This window comes from Trachymyrmex cornetzi, unplaced genomic scaffold (assembly GCF_001594075.2).
Source record: "Trachymyrmex cornetzi isolate Tcor2-1 unplaced genomic scaffold, Tcor1.1 scaffold245, whole genome shotgun sequence".
NCBI lineage: Eukaryota > Metazoa > Arthropoda > Insecta > Hymenoptera > Formicidae > Trachymyrmex > Trachymyrmex cornetzi.
This window is the reverse complement of record NW_017297113.1, coordinates 173,512-191,760: the sequence shown is the minus strand read 5'-3', so window position 1 is coordinate 191,760 and position 18,249 is coordinate 173,512. Positions and strand designations below refer to the sequence as shown.

General features: G+C 39.0%; 1 protein-coding gene across 1 annotated transcript in view; it reads left to right on the top strand.

Moving 5' to 3' along the window:
* Positions 1-18,249, top strand: part of Eip93F (Ecdysone-induced protein 93F) — a 45,542-nt gene that overhangs the window by 22,424 nt on the left and 4,869 nt on the right. Inside the window, exons 2-9 of the mRNA XM_018507660.1 lie at positions 1,152-1,978; positions 2,312-2,620; positions 3,354-3,593; positions 4,060-4,139; positions 11,522-11,951; positions 15,704-15,941; positions 17,109-17,999; positions 18,220-18,249. The exon at positions 18,220-18,249 is cut by the window's right edge and continues 1,232 nt beyond it. Of these exons, the coding sequence (XP_018363162.1) occupies positions 1,152-1,978; positions 2,312-2,620; positions 3,354-3,593; positions 4,060-4,139; positions 11,522-11,951; positions 15,704-15,941; positions 17,109-17,999; positions 18,220-18,249 (3,045 nt within the window). The remainder of the gene's footprint in view (positions 1-1,151; positions 1,979-2,311; positions 2,621-3,353; positions 3,594-4,059; positions 4,140-11,521; positions 11,952-15,703; positions 15,942-17,108; positions 18,000-18,219) is intronic.

The following is an 18,249-nucleotide window of genomic DNA, read 5'->3' as shown; positions in this document are numbered from 1 at the left end:
TGACAATTTTACTCTTCGATTACGTTCTGAGTTACTAAAAAAACGAAAAAGTTAATTCTTCATACAAATGCAGTTTTTTTTTCCTCTCGGTTTGCCATATGCGTAACCGTGGCCTTCGAAAACCACCATGTCCGGTTACTCAATCGCGCGCGATCTGCATAATTTCACGTGTGATTCTCGCTGGAAGAACTGCATCCGCGTCTCACAGCTACGAACATCCGCGTGCTTTTCTCTGGAACCTTAATCATCGTCCATCATTTCCTATGACAAACAAGTCAGTCGTGCGCGTTATAGCGATGCGCGTGCGTGAATTTGTGCAGTGGGCTAGATATCGTCATCCGCAGCGGGTATATTTCGCGTAACTCACGATTATGCAACCGCGATTATAAAACCGCATACCATTTACTTTAGCGTGTACGATTACAATAGCGATAGTTAACATTCAGAGAAATATACTTGGGCGGACGTGTTTCCCAGCTTTTGGCATAAGTGGCACCATGCAATTATTCAAGAAACTATTTCAAGATCGATAGGCCAGAAACAAAACGCTCCACAATTATAAATTTATATTCTATTCGACGAAATCGGATGTGCTTATTATATACATAAATCTAACATTTTTTTCGAGCAACAGATTTATACAGTTGCTCGAAAAAAATTATTGAAGCTGCAATCAAATATTTCAGCTTTAGGAAGCTTTTTATTATAGGCATCGATTAATGAGCACATTCGATGAAAATTTATCAAAAGGTATGTAAATTGTTTGATGTTATTTTACTTTTATTTTTTATAATAATGAGTTGGGTACTCAGCTTTTTTTTTATTTGTACTTTCTAAATTCTTTGGAGTGGAATATCATTCTAAAGAAATTGAGCCAATCCTGAAAAAGAGTAGCTCAATTTTCAATCTTTAAAAGTGAGATTTCATTCTTCACAGAGTGAGATTTCTCTTCAGAATGAGACTCTAAAAGAGCGTTTTTAGAGGATCCGAGCCTTGAAATTGTTGTCAATCTCAAATAGGTATGTCCTATTGTGTGCAGCATATAGAATGTTTGTTTGCCTTATTGAAGGTAAAACTCCATAGATATACACATGGATTCCGGGTAACCGGAATGCACATCATTGTTTGATGTAGTTGCGGTGGTGTCGCAGGTCTGGAACGGGTAGCGGAGGAGTTGATGGGCCGTAGGAGATGGAAGCAATACCAGGACACCCTGTACAGCGGCACCCGCAGCAGCGAATCACAGCCCCACCATCGGCTTTACCCGGCGTTGTCGTCGTCCTGCAACCCGATACCCGGGAGCCTGGACCAGATTGGGCCGCAGCTGCATCACCCGGCACCCACGTCGTTGTCGTCGACGGTGCTAACGACGGCGACGACCACGACGACAACGACGACGACGACGCTTGCGACCGGTGTGGTGAAACAGGAGAGTCTGCAGAGGCATCATCTGCAGAACCACCATCACCTACCCGCGCCGGTTCAGGACCATTTACAGCAGCAACAGCAGGAGGATTCGCGCCGTCTAAGGCCGGGCGAAGTCAAGATCGAGGCCGCCGACGAGGAGCTCACAGACGCGGGTGCCGCGCGGGAGGACACCTCGACGAGGACGACGGATACGGCGACGTCGACGACGGTGACGACGACGGCGGAAGTAGCGACAACGACGGCAACGGCAACGGCGACGACCATCGGCATCGCGACGACCACGTCGACGACGACAACAGCGACCGGTACGACGACGATAGCGACGAGACGGCGACGTGGACGCCGGCAAAACGACGGGGAGGACGTCGACGGGGAGGAGGACGGCGAAGAGAACGACGAGGAAACGGGACGGGGCCAGAACGAAGCGGAGAAACGGCTCAAGCTCGACGAGGACGCCGACAGGTCGGCGGTCAGCCCTCTCAGAACGGAAAACGATCGTGCGACTCGGGATCATCCGACTGCCAACGCTACCGACACGGAAGGGACCAAGGTTCGTATAGATTTGTGTATAATAATCATTTATATTATGGCTTGTTCTTTTTAGCTAAACTTCTTACCGTTCTTTGCCCTTTTTTTCTCGAATTTGGAGAAAAAGGAGATAGAGAAGATAAACCGTGCAAAAGTTTAGTTGAAAAGTACTCTGACTTATAGAGAATAAAAATAATGAAATAATAATTACTCTATAGAGAGACTAGGTTAAGTATGACAAGGAAATAGTAAAATTCATTTTAATTGATTCCGTTTAAGATTCCACGCAGCAACTTGAAAATTTGGTCACTCACATTCTCTGACTTTGTTCACATTTTGTATCTCTTCATTTTAGGAACGAACGGAGGAAATCGCGTTGGAGCGGGCACCGGTAACGCAGGGCTTACTGAGGGTAAAGAAAGAGGAGGAGCTGCAGGAAGTACCGGGTTCTGGCGGTACCACGATACTGACGACACCGGCGACGAATTCGGAAGGGACCAGGTCGGGGCTGTTATGCCGCGACGGGAACGCAGCCGCGACGAGCGTCGCGACGCCGTTTCTCCTTGGAAGACGCACGAGCCCACCGCCGGAGGACTGGAAGCCGCTCGACAAGTGTTACTTCTGTCTCGACGGCAAGCTAACCCACGACGACCAGCCGCCCCTTGTAAGTACCCTGCGGCGAGTCCGCCGAGTGTGAGGTTGCGCATGGCTGAGCATCGACCTCGTCCTTCATTGCTAATTTTGTGTAGAGATTATCCGCGAAAGGGATGCGGACCGGAATAAGTAAACGAACGCATAAGTAATCTTTCTTCACGCGGAATTCGGATCCCAAAATTCTGCGATCCTGCGACGAACGCTTCGAATGACTCGAAATCTCGAAATCTCGAAATCTCGAAATCTCGAAATATTCCGACGGTCTTATCGATGATTAATTGAGATCGATAGATGAATTGATGCACACTAATGCTGTTCGTTTCTTCTGCAATGCACTTATGCAATCGCGTCACCGGAATCTCGTTTCAACCTCGTTTCATGCACCTGTTGTGCCATCGCGATCGCGGCTCGAGTCTGACCTAGCCTTCCTTCTTTGCTACTTTTGATTAAGTCGAACGTACTTGGTACTTTGGCGCCGGCCGCATCGCTGTATCGCCAGCCTCTCAGCTTTGATCACTTTGACGCGCCCATAAAAAATTCACGAGGACTCGCGAAGGCGGCGGCGCGCCTTACGAGAAATGAATTCGATCAGAATTCGATCCTGCCGCATCGCGTCTTCTCGCGGATCTCACCCTGGTGTCCTTTCTGTCGTCCGACCAATCCACACCGGCTATTCAGTCAGGCAGTTCCTTTTCGTATCGCGCGAGCCGGGATGACACGTTTCTTCGTGTTGTGCCCCGCAGAGTCCGCAGAGCGACAGTAGCAGCAGCTCGCGATCGGCGGAGTCACCGATGTCGGTCCAGGTGGATCCGATGGCGGCGTCCGTGGTCGCCGCCGCTCTCAGCGGCACTTACCCCACCTTGCTGCCCCAATGGTGCTTACCGCCGAGGGAGGCGCCCCTTGTTGGGGTGCAGACCCATCAGGACAGCGCCGCGGCGGCCGATCAACCGCTCGATCTCTCGGCCAAACCCAGAAATTCTCAGGTAAGTTCGAGACCGTTCATTCTATCGCGTGAAAACATACGGTTTTTCTCAAACATCTTCATTATTCTTGCAATGTGCTCGTTCAAATTTGTTTCGACATTGAATTCGCGATAAGACGATCATACGTTGCGCGATTCACCAAGTGTTTGATGAAGGATCACATAATGAGTGGAGACGATTGTAAACGATGTGCAAATTATCCGTAACTGTTATTCATACTTTTTAGTGAGTTGTCACGATGGGATCATTTTTTACGCGACGATTGCTACTTCATGTATTGCTAAACAATAATTCCTTTCATATAGTGTGTTTTATTAGTGCTTCCTAGTCTTGTTCTTAAGTGACTAACGCTGACGTCTAAGTAACTAGGCTGTATGCTTGCGTAATATTAAGTTATTTATTTGTTTTATTTTTATCACTCGACGGTTTTTTTGTACTAATGTTATTATTCATTTTGTTTGTTCAGGACAACAACATATCTCTATTGGAGCAACAGAAAATACCTCTGAGAATGCCGACAGGCATCGATCCCAAGACTATCCTGAAGTAAGTAATCTTTTTACATTTCCTTACTCTTAATAGGGAACGATATAGGATACTTTTTACTAATAATAAAAAGTGACAATTGAGATATGCATTAATCATAACAAATGAGCCAATGCGTCACACACACGGTGTTTTTAATTTAAATTATAAATATATGCTATGCGTTATTCATGAAAACACACACTCATGTTTGTTTGATTCATTGATGTTTATAATATAAAATATATTAAAATTTAATATATGAAAAGAAATTCCTAGAGTAGTCTTAATCCAATATCTGTGCACAAAGATGAACGCTGAAGAAAGTTGAAAAGATTTCAATCTCTCGTTCATAAATTTCATATTATATTTTTAACCTTCAAACGTTTTATTTAATTTTATTCATAAAATTTGTTTTCTTTTGTTAATGAACATAATGATGTGTTGATGCTAAAGTGTTAAAGCAATAAATGTTTTACAGCTATTTCAACTCCACATTTAAAAAGCGATAAGAGATAGAAGTGATAAAATTCTTTCTAAAAGTACGCATTAGAATGAAAACGGAAAAAAGCCAAATGGAAATGACAAGTTCAAACTCGTACGAATGTTTGGCTTCGATGAGAGAATGTTCTTTCCCACACGTTGGAAAATCGTCGTTTGTCAACGACAATGAGGCATCGTTTCGGCGTTATCGCACAACTCGCTTTACACCTCGAGGCGAGTCACCGATAGGAATATGCATTCCGTATGCGAATGTAGAGGGGAAAAAAAGAATACGACCCACGATCGCATTCCGTAGCGAACGTTCTTCGTGATCGAGTGGCCGTTTAAGCCGGGCCGGGCGGGCGTTTCGATAAGGCGTCGATTAAAACACCGCAGGCGAACGACTTTCGAAAATCGCGAAACTGACAGCCAGTCGATCCGGAATGCCGTCGCAATTAGGTGCCAATCACGCGGCTGGGCATAACCGTGATTTATCTCCCTCGTAAAGACGTCATGCGCGACAACGGCAGAGGGGAATCGTATCGTTCGCTCGACACTGGTGCGGGCTGATCGAGTTCACGGTTGTGTGCTGTATTTTCGGATTTATCCGGACAAATATGCGGAATAAAATCGCCGCAAATTGATGTGATATAACTTAAATCTTTGAGATTCTTTGTCTTAATCGGTTTGTTTATATAACTAAAAATATCATGTTTTTATTATTTATAATTACATAGGTTATCATTTTCAATTATTTCATAAAAAATTAATTCGTCGAACATTAAACAATTTTTACATTTGTGTAATTCATAAGTATCTGTGCTGTAATATTGTACTAAAAGATAAACAGGATTGTAGATAAAGAGATGCGGCGGTTATCGGAACCTAGGATTGCGGCGAAGCTCAAGTTTGTTAAATGAACTTGGTGGTTCTATTGAGTCGTAATAATACTATTGCGAATATTCGACTATCCTAGATACGTTAGAGATGTATTCTCTGGAGGAAAAATAATACTTTAAAATTAATATACATACAAATACGCAAAAATATTATTCGTTATAAATTTTACAAATTTATCAATAATAATCTAAACATTTATATATTTTATTAACAATCTAAAATTAATGAAACAAGATTTTAACTAATTTGAATAAGAATGACTGATGATGAAAAACAATGATGAAATGAACAGTATATTTAAAACAAGATATTTGATTATGACTATTTAATTAAATTGTTCGGTGTCATGAACGATTCTGAATTTTCTGCATGGGTACGATGTTTTCCTTGCGATTCGTAGCTATCACGCTGCTACAATGAAACGATGATAATTCCAATGGCTTGCGAAAAATTTATGTGTCTGGATAAATAAAGTCACATTACAGATTCAACGAGCTCTCAATTCGCATTGAACTAACTTGAAAAGATGATTACTAATCTCGTAACTAATCTGCTAAAATATTTTCTTTTTGTTATTGGACTGAAAGTCAGTTTCATTCATTTACATATCGCGTTATAATTTGCAATGATGTGCTTTTAAATAAATTGATAATCAACTATTTACTATTTGATATTATTGCGAATTATTTTACACAAAGATGTCATATTTAATAATTCTTATTACAATTAATCTCTGTAATTATTTTTCCTTTTATTTTTATAAAATTTTAATTAGATTTAAAAAAATAAATAATTTTGAAATATTAAAAATAATTTTTTTAATTAGATAGTTATAAAGAAATAAACGATTTCATAGACTTTATTCTAGCTATCATATAATATCTTCACAAAGAATGTTGGAAAATAATTTACTGCAAATTGCAATTACTTTATGAATTATTAAGTTTAAGTTTGTAAAAATATTTTCTTTTTTTTGGACAAGGAAACTACTGTAATATATTTTTCCTGTAACGTAAAGAGAATAATACGTTCTTTGATTAAACTGTCATAACTAGGCAGATCGCTTATTGCACGACTCTCACGCGTAAATGTTTAATGTATCGCGCTTTAGTGTTTTAAATTGTACGAAAAAATTTCGTTGTAATACGTTTGTGCGATCGTGGTAAGCAGCCGGTATCCTACAAACCGTAATAATACCGACGAGTTGCTTGAACTTTGCAACCCTTTGAGCTTTAAACTGTTATACGTCTGCGGTACGTACCTCGATAAATATTTAAGCAGTCCGTTTCACAGAATCGATGCAACTCGCTTGTGGTCTCGAATACGAAACATGATGAAGCAAATTTCGTAAACCTATCCACGCCTAAATAAATGACAACAAAGGGAAAAGTTTTATACATATTTTATTTCGCTTCTCTGTCGCGAAGACAGTATGAAAGAGATTATGAAAATATGATATTTACGCATAGTTCTGTTTCGTGTACAACTCATATTGAAATTTACGAAGTCCTAGTAATGAATAAATATCAATTTTAGTGAGATTTAAATTTTACTTTGAAAAATTAAAATTGTTCTAATTTTCTGACCATTATTAAAGTTATGAAAAAGTATAATATATCACATCGATCGACAAAAATTTAATTTTTATCTTAAACAAATAAAAAATTGTTTCTACTCGCGACAATTATTATCTTTATTACACGATTTGCGAAAAATGGAGAAGATCGGTAGTTCAAGCGATTCAAATGTGTCAGATTGTTGGAGTACGTTGCTCCCATGTTTTCGCTGTTTTCCCTCGCGGAACATTTTGCGCGTCAAATTTTTATCATCGTCTATTATTAGTCCACCGTAATCTGTACCTCCTGACATATCGAAGATGCAGAGTACCTCGAGTATGTCGCGGCGCGTAATGAAGAAGCGTAAAGGGGAGACTGAAACGTAAGAAAGAGAGAGCGAAGAAGTGAAGAGAGTAGGATAGGAAACGAGTAAGAGAAGAGGGAAGAAAGTTCGAAGGGGAAGAGAAAAGAAAGAGATCTTGGCGAGAGAGACGTTTGCGCCGACGCATATACACGACTGCGTAATTAGCGATAAGATAGGACCGCCGACGAAACCGTCGCGTCGAGTCGAAATTAAACCTAATTTAAACTAGCGTGCGAACGTTTTAATTTTAATGTATGTATTTAAATATTGGGCTTGGTAAATCTAGGAATATCAACTGTATTGTATTAAAAATATACAGCAATTAGCAAATAGTGTTCGTAAATATGACGAAAGACAATTAAAATAATGAATTATATTTGTCATTTTTCTAAAGAGATTTAAATATTTCAAAATTGTTGAAAGAAAAAACAAATTCATTAATTTTCAATAAAAGTAAATTCACGTATAGCATCCGTAGATGAAGAAAGTGTCAGTAATGTGTAGCGTTCTGCATTCTTAATCAACAAGTCAAGATATATTACGTGCAATTCATTAGATGAATTAAGGATCCTACATAATTATTTTTTACTGGTCCAAACAAAATTATTTTCAGATCTATATCTAGCTAAATTTTTAGATACTTCATCAAAATCGTTCTTTTCATGTATATTTACCGATTCGCAATTTAATATCATTCATTGTTTATTGGGAGAATCCACATTTTAAACTCTATATATTTTAGAGATATTAATCATAGAAGATTTTTGCCTTTTTTCTAATATTGTTTGCAATAAATTCGTAATATAAAAATTTAGTTATTTGTTTAAATACAATTACGTATAAAATTTCTAGTAACGCGGGAATTGCGTGGGTTGTTAGATCGTTAATGCACCTATAGCGTAATACCTATTAAATTCATGCGATAGGCGCGTTAAGTTTTTCTACTTTGGTGCTACAAAGTAGACAAACTCAAGGTACTTAGCGTCGTCTATAAACGGACATTGCGTAATTAGACTAGTTTGACTAATTTCATACTTTTCTTTAAGCACTGCCATTTACATTGTTATGTCGCGATTTTTGTTTCAATCTTTTTATGCTGTTATCACATCCGTTTCATCTATGTACGAGGCTAAACGAAAATTTGTTGCGTCAACAAATTGTATTAAATTGTATTAAACCAAAAAGCTATTATTATATGTTGTAATTATTTTAAATATTTTATTGTAAACATTTTTTAATTGGATTGTACATACTAATCTTAATGAATATCTCATATTTTTGTTCTATGTTTTAAAGTAAAATAATAATATAAATTTTTTAGAGAGATATAATATGAGAAATACGAGTCGATCGGTTAGATTTAAGAACGTGTCTTCTCATGGCAAGTAGCCACGAAGAAGCGAAATTAGATGTACAGTTCGCACTTGCGCGCGTCCGCGATACTGGAAAAATAGGCGAGCTGCAATAAAACCAGACACCCGGGTACTGAAGTAAAACCGGTTCGTAGAAGGCTTTGGAGAAGGTTCGCTGGCCAAAGAGATATTGACGCCGCTGCGAAGGACAAGATTACGACTATCTGGTTCGCGATTGCGTGAGCCTTGTGATTTATGCCAGAATTTACTAAACTAAACCATCCAGTTTGATCATGAAACCTTGGTTTCCGGCATCTGTAAATATGTTGACGTTGAAGATGTCTGTCTTAATGTTTGTTTTTAACAGCTTTGCTAAAGACTTCTCGCATGTTTGAGAAATTTTACATTATTGCACAGAGATAAATCTGTTACTTAAGTTAAGGAATTCGTTCTTGACACAAATTGCTATATTACATCGAAAGTATAACGCGCGATACAGTGTTTCTTTTGCGGAGGTGTGCGACAAGGAGTCCGCGACGCGAGGGTACACGTTTTTACGGAAATGAGTCGATGATAAAAGTCTAAATTCCTTGCGGTTAGATACACGTCGTTTTATTTGGCGGATGCGAATACCGTTCTCTACGAAATTATGCGACGATATTACTTGTGGAACGTTGAACCTGAAACGCACGTGGAACGCGGGACGACCGAGTTTCCGATGGCGTTAAACGTAGCGCGTATCGTCGCGTAAAACCGCAGACGAGCCAACAAACAAAAATTGCAGATAAATCAGCGCCGGTCGATGACTACTGACGTAGCGGGACCTATCCCGGCAAGCCAGCGTCGGGCGAAATGCACTTTTATCAGCGGCACAGGTCGACGAACTTGCAAAGGAGGGCTCCACGGTGCAAGCGGGGGTGGGACGACGAAAGAGGAGCGCGAAGCTCGCGATGATTTCTTACGCCTAATCTTATCGTTGCGCTCCATGACAAATTACACCGACCCGATATCCATCACCTTCGTGCCACGTCGCGTTCTTTTATGCGAGCGCGAAATATTACTGAATGCTTTCGCACCTAAAATTGTTATTCTTCGCGTATTTAGCGCGAGGTGATTAGGTGTAAACAACGTTTAGTTCTTAGGATGGTTGAGAAAATTTATTGTTGCATAAAAATAGCTAAGAGGAAAGTTTTTATTGTCTTTTATAAACTTTTTTTATACCGTCTTTAGATTTTTATTAAGTTGAATCATATACAATATTATTTTATATATATATATATATATTGATATTTAAAAATGTTATGCACTCTGAGTTAGTATTATGTAATTGTTTATTTTTATCTGTTTCTTTATTGCAATCCGATAGAATAAGATTTATTTTTATACAGGAAGTATTTATTTTTATAAAAGTTGACAGTAATGAATGTCTTACGTCACAGATATTATAGAATAATTAGTATCAAAATTACCTTGTAAACATAGTGTATTACAGGAAATGGCGATGATACAAAAATTTATGATAGCAATAAAAAGAAAATTCTAATAAATACATATAATAAATATATTTATACACGATTTGTACCTCCTAGCAATTTAACCGGTGTTTTAATTTTTATCTTATAAATAAATCTTGTTTATATAATCGTACTACGAAATGATGTTTATGTAAATGAATTACGTGTTTAAAGAAGCATAAATGCTCGCTTTTTTGGCTAGAAATCGATTAATGCAATACGAGAAATTGCCGAGTTAACGCGTTTTTCAGTCTGTTCGTTTGAAAAACTTAATTTGCATGGCTCGATGTCCCCCGAAGCCAGGATCAAAGCTATACGGATTCGCAATTCGCCATTGGCACGACGCCAAACACGTGCAAGCGTCGGGATGGCCACGTGGCCATTTGATGCGGGTTGTTTCTCGAGTTAGTCTAGGAAACGTGGATACACGTGAGTCTGCATTACGAGAAACGCTAAATAATCTGACTTTGTTACATATACACGAAGCTCGCGAATGAATATCGAACGCCTCCATTGGCCAATCGATTATCGAACCACGCAGTCTCTTGATTACTTGTTTACAATGTCTGCTATTTGAATGTTTCATATTCAAACTATGTCTCAACTAAGTCCATAATTCTTTCATAATACTTCTAAAGAGAGAATACAAATAGAAAATATAATATTTAACTAAATATCTTATTGTATTTTTTACCGATAAGAAGAAATCGAAAGATAGTAAAGTAAAGTATTTTATGAGAGATTGATTTTTTCTTCAGGCAATACTATTTTTTAATATATTACTTCTTCCTCTGTGTTTATATGCGCAGTTTTGGAAAGTAAAATTAATTTTCTTTGACTTTAGTATATGACAGAATAAACGAGATTTCTGTTATGATGACTGACGGATAGTTATAGGAGCTATCTTAAAAGTCGGACCAGCAAAATGGAAAACTCGAGGGACACAAAAATAAGTTTTCCTATATGATAAAATGCAATTGACAAGCAACGCGAATTTCAATGAATTGTTTCCGTTACGTGACATCTTTCAATACTTTATACAGATATTTGTAGTACACGATAAAGGTTCCAGAGACGCGATATTGCAAACTCGGCTCACCAAGCAATTCATTCGGCGCTCATTTCCATGTACCTAGCTATATCCCGAAATTACGTTTCAAGCGGCTCTCAACATTGCAGGCAAAAACATCATCAGGTAGTGGCCTCGATATAACGTTGATTAATGCTGTTTCAGCTCGTGTTACCGCGCGAAACCGCGAATGACCGGACCGGTTGTGACCGCGGCGGCAGCGGCGGCGGCGGCTGCGGCAGGCGTCGGTGGTGTTCCAGTGGTGGGTGCCGGGGGCGGCAGGAGGACTTATACCGAGGAGGAACTGCAGGCCGCCCTCAGGGACATCCAGAGCGGCAAGCTCGGCACGCGGAGGGCAGCGGTAATCTACGGGATACCGCGTAGTACTCTGCGCAACAAGGTCTACAAGCTCGCGATGGAACGCGAAAGGGACGCGTCCCTGACTAGCACCCATTCACACCCTCACGAGCCCGGCGCCCCAGCCACCACCACCACCACCATCACCACCACCACCACCACCACTACTACTACTACAACACCACCAAATACGACCCAAAACGCCTCCGCGACCACTCCGCCCCCGCAAGTGGACGAGGTAGGTTTTGGGGACAGACAACGGAAGATAGCTAGAGATCTAGAAAGAGAGAAAGAGAGACAGAAAGAAAGAAAGAAAGAAAGGAGGAAAGAAAGAAAGCAGCGAGAATGGTCGAGATGCAGAGATGCGGGGAGTGGAAACGTGCCACCGACACGTGCCGAAGTCTCGTCGGTCTTTCACGCGTGTCGGGTAGAAAAGCCGAGGATGCAAATTGGCATAGACAGCGGCTGGGGAATCTCGTGAGGGAATGATGCGACGAACCGAAGCGACGCGCGAAGATGCTATATCGTGTATCTTCGAAGTTTCCGTTATCGATGTCTGATGTTTCTCATCCGGAAACGAGTCGATAGCGCGACAAAATGATTTCGGAGTCGCTGCGTTGACTCGTTTCAAATAACGCGAAGAAGAATGTCGATGTTGATTTCACGCCGCGTATTTCATGATCGCTAACATAGCTGTTTATATTATTTTGATTTACAAATTACATATCGGATTCATATTTGCGATAAATTACAAGACAAATGTTATAAAAGTCGAAAAAAGATAAATCAAGCATTTTATCTGATATATTGTATTTTGAAAGAGATGTGTCATAATATCTCTGTACGTTAATTATTATATAGCACCAAAAGTGAAAGAGATATAAGAGGATATAAAAATAGGTAGTATCTGATTAGATTTTTGTTGCAAAAATTGATATCAGATTGATTAACGATTTTATAAAGGAAACAATTTTTTGTCGTTAGATGCATTGCGATAATGATTATAAATATCTATGAGTTATGTTTTATATAAGTTTGCACAATATGTATCGATTGAGAAGAAAAATATCCTCAAAGATATCAATTAAAAAGATAAACGATATATAAATGTTATCTTGGATAATTTTCTCAGAAGTATAAAATTATAATCACGGTAATTTCCAAAGTCATTTATCAACGTTATAGATTATAGAATATTGTCGGGCACTCGAGAAATCACATACGATATCTTACGACTTAAATCGTCCGCGTGCGAGTAATAAGTCTTCATGATTTACGCGGCAAAATAGGCCGATTACCATGCAGAGGAACATGGAAGGGGCTGAGAAACCGAACGATGCACGAGGGAAATCTCGTCGGGAAAATTCGCGAATATATACCGTTCATTTGTATCTAAGTGTGGTTTTGGTTAGGAAGAACGAATGAAGCTTCCCCAAAACATACCTCTGGCACGGCGATCGTGGATTTCGCGTGGACCGAGTGTCTTGTATCGCTAAACGATACGCTTATAGTCGCCCAATTTATATTCAGTCGACCAATAATTTCTGTGATTACAATTTGATGTAGTTTAAAAGTAGCTTTATTAGATTATAATCACGTTCTGCTAAATTTTGTATTTATATATAAAATAATAAGCACTTTTATTTCGATAAATATTATTAAATCAAATTTTAATATTAAATATAAATAATATGAATTTTATATATTTTTTTTTAATCACTTAATTTTTTTTTGTACTTTAACTTTTATATTTTTGAAGATATAATTATTAAATTTACAAATAATTCGTGAAAAAAACAGAGAAAGAACCATAGAGAAGAGAGAATATTCTTTTTTAATGTTGCACAATATTGACCAATTAAAGAAAAGTATATAGAAGAAGGGTATATCGATCTGATAGAAGAAGGTGACGGAAACTGTGCGTTTGTTCGGTGATCTTATGTTGAAGGAAAGAGACGATGGTCTACGCGGCTCCGTATCGGTCGTCGTGATGCTCCGTAGTGTCCAGTGTTTTTTGCATGGGCTGTTTAACTTTTTTTATCTCACTATTTGTAGTTTAACACACGGCAACTTGGTGTCCGCGAGGTTGCAAGATTCGAGGTAAGTTTTTGGGAAGGTCGTGTCGAGACGAAAGAAAAATTTGTCCGGGCTCGATCTTTCTTTCGTTCTTAAAGGTGCTTATAGTCGCGCCACGGAATTCATAAATGTACGTACGCTTCTGGACCTCGACACTCTGCATCCTCGATGTGTGTCGTGCATACAATCCTCCGCATAGAGACGTCCAATCAAATAATTGTTTTGAAACAGATCAATTTCAGTGTAAACGCGCCGGCCATCCGTGAAACAGTAGCACGATTGAAGATTACGGCAAATTAAACGCGGTGGTCCAATTTAATCCTCATCACTTGATAGTGTCTCTTGCCGATTCTCGATTCTCAATTTGATAACGATTAATTCTTTTTAGCATGTGTGGGATGAGAATTGATTTTACTTAAGTAATCGAAGATACCGAGGACACTAAAATGTGTAAAAACTTTCGATTTATATCAGAAAAGTATATAAAAAAGTATATAGAAAAGAGTGTTTAATCTATTCAGAACATAGAATAATATTTTTATCGGAAAAAAAACATTCAACAAGATTGAAAAAAACATTATCATAAAATTTTGTGAAATAAAATTTGAGGCGTTTAATGCGTAATACGAATCGTCTCCTTAATCGAGAAAATATCCTGCATTGCGTATTGTACTTTTCTAAAAATTGTAATTGCATTGCACGGTCTGTTGGTTGTAATAGTTTGCTACTTAAAATCGTCTGCCGACTAAACTTTGCCTCAGCATGAGCACTAAGAGGCGTTATTTTACAGTATAACTTGTCGAGTTTGCAAGCACGGTCTATGCATGAGAATGGTTAAAGTCATTTTTCGTGCTTGCATTTTGTGCGATCGCGTACCGCGCGTTTATATACATAGCAACCATCATAGAAGACTGTTGCTTCACTTTTAGTGCAATGCATGCTCCTTAAACGAGTCCCGAGTGGTATCTCTACACTTGAATTCCGGCGTATCTCGTCGAAATGCACGCCGAAGATAAGTTTTTCTCTACGTGAATTCTGCCCTCTTTTCCTTCTATAGAGAACTAGAAGGGGAAAGGTAGTCGCAATTATTGTCTACCGGCCGACTGTTGAGAGTATCGAGAGCATTTTTCCCGTAAAGCACTTGCAGCTGCTTTGGAAAATACCATTTACCGATTAGCAGTTCTCCTGCATGGTGCTTGGCTATTTTATATTTGATGGAGATACATGTACCAAGTGGTTTGTGTAAAGTGACTCAATTGAATACCTTATGTTAAGTATTGAAGGATGAAGAAAGAAAAATAAAGGATATCTTTAATTTTGTTCTTTGTGTAAAGATGATTTGTTTTATTTTGTTTTTTTTTTAAGAATAAGTTAAATGTTAAAATTTTTGAATAAGTTAAATGTTAAAATTTATGAAAAAGTTTTAAAGCGATATTTTCAAGATTCTTAAAAAAGATAAAGCTAGCGCATGTTATTTCTTTTACATAAAATCCGTCTGTGCAACGTATCTCAAAGCTTTAAAGCACCTTTTCCAGCATTACGTTCTTCTCTATTTTGATATTTTTTAAAAATATGCAATGCGGTCACTTTATGGGAAACACTTTGTATATATTTACATGGACAATTAATTGACACCTACACACGATACAAATACACGTACACTTCAGATACACACCTCTCGATGAAGCACTCTCGAACAAGAAGTTGTCATACTTATATATGAACAGTAATGGTTACTTAATGACTATCGATAATGAGAAGAGCAATGCTTCTACTCACGTCTTCGGGGAGACGGGGTGGAAGCTTCTACTTTTATTTTCCTCGAGAGGACAACTTGACTGTAATTTGCAATTTAGATGCTCTTTTGTACTTGAAAATATGCAGAAAACGCTAGAAGAGATTTTTTGGAAACAGGTGGACGACAAAGAATTATCCGGTGCAGAAGAGGAGAAGGAAGTCGAGAAGGCCCTGTTGAAGCCTCTGCTGTCGTTGGAAGATCTCGTGAGGTTTTCTACACTCGAAGGGACTGGTGGTGATTCCCTCAGAAACTTGTTGCAACGAGGACATGAGACAGGAGCCGAATGGCCGGGATTTGATCACGCGAACATCGGTCCCTATATTCAGAAGATGTTGGCTGCCGCTGCACCATTAGGTAAAATTAATCATCTAAGTTCCCTAATATTACAAAATAATATCGCAAATAGTTTAAAAGCTATTTCAACAGTTAAAGAGTTAATTTATTTTTTATTTTTATCAAAGAATTGCAATTTTGTCTATCAAAGTTCCGATTACAATTAAATTCTTAATAAGTTTTATGTTTCTAAAATTTAAAGTATAATTAATTTTTTTATATTTATTAATGTAGTAATATAAAATTAACTTGCTGTAAAATAATATTGTATATTGATATTCGTCATTTCCAAGCATTAGTTTATTTTGTCATTGACTGACTAACCAATCTACGTCAAGAGAGGAAAGCCGAAAAGTGTATTACGCCACGATAGGACTTCTGAAATCGATAGAAGCCAGGCCCTAGTTAATCAGTTCGCCGATATTTTCTCTGCCTTTGAAGACTGCAATTTAATTTGAATAGCTTGCGTCTGTATTTGAAATTATGACAAACACTGAAGAAAAACAAAAAATAAATGCAAGAAACTCACGATTTTTGTTGAAGTCATCATTAAATCTGTATTAAAATATTTTCATATTATTTGAAATTTCTACATAGAATTCTAATAAATAACCTTTCTCACACACATATATATATATAAAGTCATATGTTAATAATAGTTTCAATTTATACAATTCTCTCTCTCAGATACTTAAAGAAACAACTGATTCATCTATGTTAATATTTTCGGATGTAAATCTTTCTTTATACTAACATCTCGATAGAATTAGTCATTGAGGGATCGGCAATAGGTAGATGTATATAAAAAAAAATGCTAAGATTTTAAAAGAGAATTTTATTCTTGTGATTAAATTTATACTAAATCCCACCCACTTTACCTTTAACAAAGTAATGTATAAACAGACCTGTGGCATATTCATGAGCTTGCTATTATCCTCTATCACTATCGGTAAAAAAGACATTATGGTTGGTACTGATTTACCTTTTTATTACCAGTATTACATATTACTAGCCACTTTAGAAACAGAAAATTTTTCTAATTAAATTGCTTTGATATATCTACATTTTTATTATTCATTATTTAACCCTCGAGTACTTATTATTGATTAGCTTCACGAGCATGCATAATTTGCCAATACCGACAGACATTTATGAATCTCTACTACAAATATTGTAATAATGATGTAGGCATGGACACGCGAGACTATCGCATACCCGAAGTAATGAGGAAGCTGATGAGCGAGGACAAGAGACTGAACAAGAACGTGAACGGTGACCAGTCACAGCCGCATCACCATCAGCACCATCCTCTCGCCGCACATCAGCAGTCACAGTCGCAGCAGCAGCAGCGAGGGCCCATGACGAACGACGACTTCAATCCCAATATCGAGGAAGAAGCCAGCGACAGCGCTCAGGGCAGAGCGATATTGAAAATTCCGTCCTACAAGCCCGCCAGCACGCCGGGCTGTTCCAACAAGAACGGCGAGCCGACTTCCGCCGCATTCGCCCAGAGCTTCGCGGCTGCCGCCTCGAGTCCGGGCCTTCTGGAACGAGCTAGTCCAGCGTTTTCCAGTACCAGCAGCCCCACGAATTCGCTGGTAGGCAAAGCGGTGGCCGTCAATTTCCGCGACGTCATCGCCAAGAGCATTAGCGTCAAGTTCCAAGAGGGTCAAACGCCCAGCGCGGCTGGCATACCGGGCTGCCAACCAGCCGGTGTGGTTCCATCGCAGCAGGCCATGATAACAGACCCGAGTCCATTCAAGAGGGGTCGGTACACACCTCCACAGCCGCCACAACAACAGCAGCAGTCGTCGGCGCAGCAATCGCAATCCAAGCAGCAGTCGCAAGAGGCGAACAAATCGAAACCGGGTACTGGCGGCAAGGGCACCAGACCTAAACGCGGAAAATACAGAAATTACGACAGGGATAGCCTTGTCGAAGCGGTACGCGCAGTTCAGCGCGGCGAGATGAGCGTGCATCGTGCTGGCAGCTTTTATGGAGTTCCGCACTCCACCCTTGAGTACAAAGTCAAGGAGCGGCATCTCATGAGGCCGCGCAAGAGGCAAGTTTCGATTAGTTGTTTTGATAAAAGAATTATCCGTTTTATTTCTTTTTGTTTTTTTTATCCGGAAAGTTACAAGCAATCAATATTGTTCGTGGACGACATAATGTCTACGTGACAAATCTCAGGATGTCTTGGAACTATATTTTTTACATCATATGTCGTAAATTATTATAAAGAACACATTATTGTATTAAGAGCTAGAAATTTTAATCCGAGCTTTCTTTTATTCTGCAGGGACCAGAAGCAACCGGACGACAAGTCGAA